This window comes from Olea europaea, unplaced genomic scaffold (genome assembly GCF_002742605.1).
Source record: "Olea europaea var. sylvestris unplaced genomic scaffold, O_europaea_v1 scaffold2467, whole genome shotgun sequence".
In the NCBI taxonomy this organism is placed as follows: Eukaryota; Viridiplantae; Streptophyta; class Magnoliopsida; order Lamiales; family Oleaceae; genus Olea; species Olea europaea.
Window position 1 is genome coordinate 91,888 of NW_019242880.1, and position 3,007 is coordinate 94,894.

General features: G+C 36.7%; 1 protein-coding gene across 1 annotated transcript; it reads right to left on the bottom strand.

Moving 5' to 3' along the window:
* Positions 1-435: 435 nt before the first annotated feature.
* Positions 436-1,803, bottom strand: LOC111382293 (basic 7S globulin-like). Its single transcript, XM_023006212.1, has one exon. It carries the CDS (start codon positions 1,801-1,803, stop codon positions 577-579), a length of 1,227 nt encoding a protein of 408 aa, XP_022861980.1. The 3' UTR covers positions 436-576.
* Positions 1,804-3,007: the final 1,204 nt, after the last annotated feature.

The following is a 3,007-nucleotide window of genomic DNA, read 5'->3' on the forward strand; positions in this document are numbered from 1 at the left end:
TAACTTCTTATTGGATGAATCTATAATTTTTAATTGAGATTGAGGGTCTGAGTAATTCAATCGCGTGAGAAGGAAACGATTGATGTGGTTTAGTTCGTCTAGTCCATAAAAGTAACTCCCACACTTCTGAGTTTGTGATGGTTGATTTAAGGCTTCTATGTTAAAGCAGACGGGTACAATAGTCTGAGCCTACATTCGATGAGATCTTGATGTCTTTTGGTTGGTCAAGGGTCTGTAATATTTTGTGTAAACTCCAAATTGTATATGTGTTTTTGAGTATTTTTTGATTAATTATATAATTATACAAGATTAGGATATTATTACAAAATAATTTTCTCTAACTATTTGGAGTTGTCATTTCATCTCTAACACGGCATTGAGAGAATACATTATGAAACATGCTCAAGCGTTGTTAGTTGTAATACAATGATACCATTAATTAATACAGAACAAACTTATTCATTTAAATAATATGTTTTCCATGATGGATATATCCTTATTGAACACGAAACCGAGAATTGACTACATTATTAAAGTCTGAAAATCAATGCAGAAAAAGAAAATAATCAGAAGAGCTTAAACACGGGAACAGCTTGAATTCTGGAGTAGAAGGGATGAACTAAAGCTGAGCTTTGATGAAACCAAATCAAATTCAAGAAGATTATCCTCTAACTGATGTCCCCCGATAACGACAGAAGTTCTTGGCTCTTTTCCACCATCCACGAATGCAAGGCATGAAACATTATTATTAACTTTAACCAGTGAGTTTGCTCCGTGTATTCTCCAGTAAACATTCTTTCCTGGCAAAACAAGATCAATTGTTGGGACAAAGCTGGAAATGGATTCTACGCTGAAACATGCTCTAAATGGCGCCACTGCTGCTATACTTTTGATCTTCATGTTGGCCGCGGCCTTGACAAAGGCCCTGGTTAAAGGCTTGTAAATTGAATTATGCAAAACAGTGAAATTGTTTATAGTGCTGATTTTTGTCCCTCCAACTCCTTTTTCGTCAATGGTTAAGTACGATGTTTTGATAGCTAGAGGTCTTCCATTGACTCTGATGGATTTTACATCGATGAAATACTCATCTGATGGATCACCTTCAGTGTAAATTGGGTAAGTGCTAACTGGATTTATAATAAGAGGTGTAGACACAAGTGATTTAGGAGTAGTGTATCTTCCTCCACCAATGTATATTTTCCCCACTCCTTTATCAGATGGAATACATAATGCAAATTTGTCAGGTAACTTGAATTTATTTGCAACCTGTTTGTGCAACGAAATTTCAGTCCTGGCGAGGCCTAACATTCCAGTAGCTATACTGGCGAAACCGATCAAGTACTCTGATTGGAAACAAGAAAAGGGAAGCTCAGAAACTTTCACGTTATTTTTCGAGTATAATGTGTCCTCTGCAAACCCTTCTGAATAAAGCATGTTTTCGAAGGGATTGTATGGGGAGGCACCACAGGTGTCATTGGTGCACCCCGGACGAGGGGGTAGATTGCATCCTGCGCATCCAATCCCTTTCGCTATTTCACATTTCTTGGATCCACAGGGAATTGGATTATAGGTAGATGAAGCGTAGGAATCGCAGGCGAACCACAAGAACTGGGAGCCAAGATCGATAACTGCATTAACCGTGGCATGGTTGCTGCCCATTTGTAGTGTTGTGTAGTATTGGGAAGTTTTCGTGTCCTTCCCAACGGGGAGGACAAGCCCGTTGGATGGTACGTTGGCAGCATACCCAGAACTACAAATGAAAATAGCGAGGAAGAAAAAGAGGGTATGAAGAGAAGAAGCCATTGGAAACAATATGCAATTTCAAGCAAGGCAAGAACGCTAATTTATACTGCAAAATCGAATATAGGCGACTTTTGCTAGTCAAAGTTTTTGTTCAGTGACAGCTAAGTTTTCATTAAAAATGGGATCTATTAGAACAGGAAATTATAAAACTACTCCCTCTTTGGCATAATGTACGGATTAAGATCAAACACGTAAAGTCAACTCTTCATAAGACTTTGTCAGGCATGGTAATACAAAAATTCTACACACAATCGCATAGGGAAATTACGATTTCTATTTTTGGAAGATTTGCTCCTCGTGAAAGTAGCGGCTCGAAATTGTAAGTTCCCCAGCAAACAAGTTAATCCATTTTTATATCAAATACCCAATATATATTTTCTTCCACATCATATCACTAAATTAAATTTAAGCTTTACCAAACATTCTTTATTTTTATTCACAAAAATTAGTTAGCTCTTTTATGTTACTTCAAACNTCACTAAATTAAATTTAAGCTTTACCAAACATTCTTTATTTTTATTCACAAAAATTAGTTAGCTCTTTTATGTTACTTCAAACATTAAAAATTACTTAGGACTTTTGTATCGAATGTACTAACATTCTACCGATGTAAAACTTGCAAAATAGGACCATGTTAGTGAGCTCAAGAGTTGGAGAAAGGCTGAATTTAAATCTGACAATCAAGATAATACTGCAGTTCTGATGATAAATTTGATAGAAGAAGAAATTTTTTTTTTTTTTTTTTGGTTCCTACAAATTGAGATCCCTTTTGAAGAAATTCTTCGGAAGATTGCGAATTAACATGTGATAAGTACGTAGAACTTAATCGTGTACAGATGTTAGTCGATATATTTTTTATTTATTTATTTATTTTTTATTTTTTTGCTTTTCTTGTTGTAGGTTAACTCCGAGTTCTGGACATGGAAAAGAGAGGAACTAATTAAGGGTCTGTGCCAAACCGCAAGGTACGAGGAAAGACGTGAAATTTAAAAAATGATGCCTTAGACGTTAGATTTTCGGGGGGGGGGGGGGGGGGGGGGAGCTGAGAACGAAAACTTCTAGAAGTCCATGTCAAGAAAATCTTGAGGTTGCGCCAACGCAACTGAAAGTTGTAAAGAACATTGCTTCAGTTTCGCCGCTATGGAAGAATTTGGCTTGTTGCCGTGAGGAGGCACATTTGAAGCCTAATCCTTATTAACTTGCG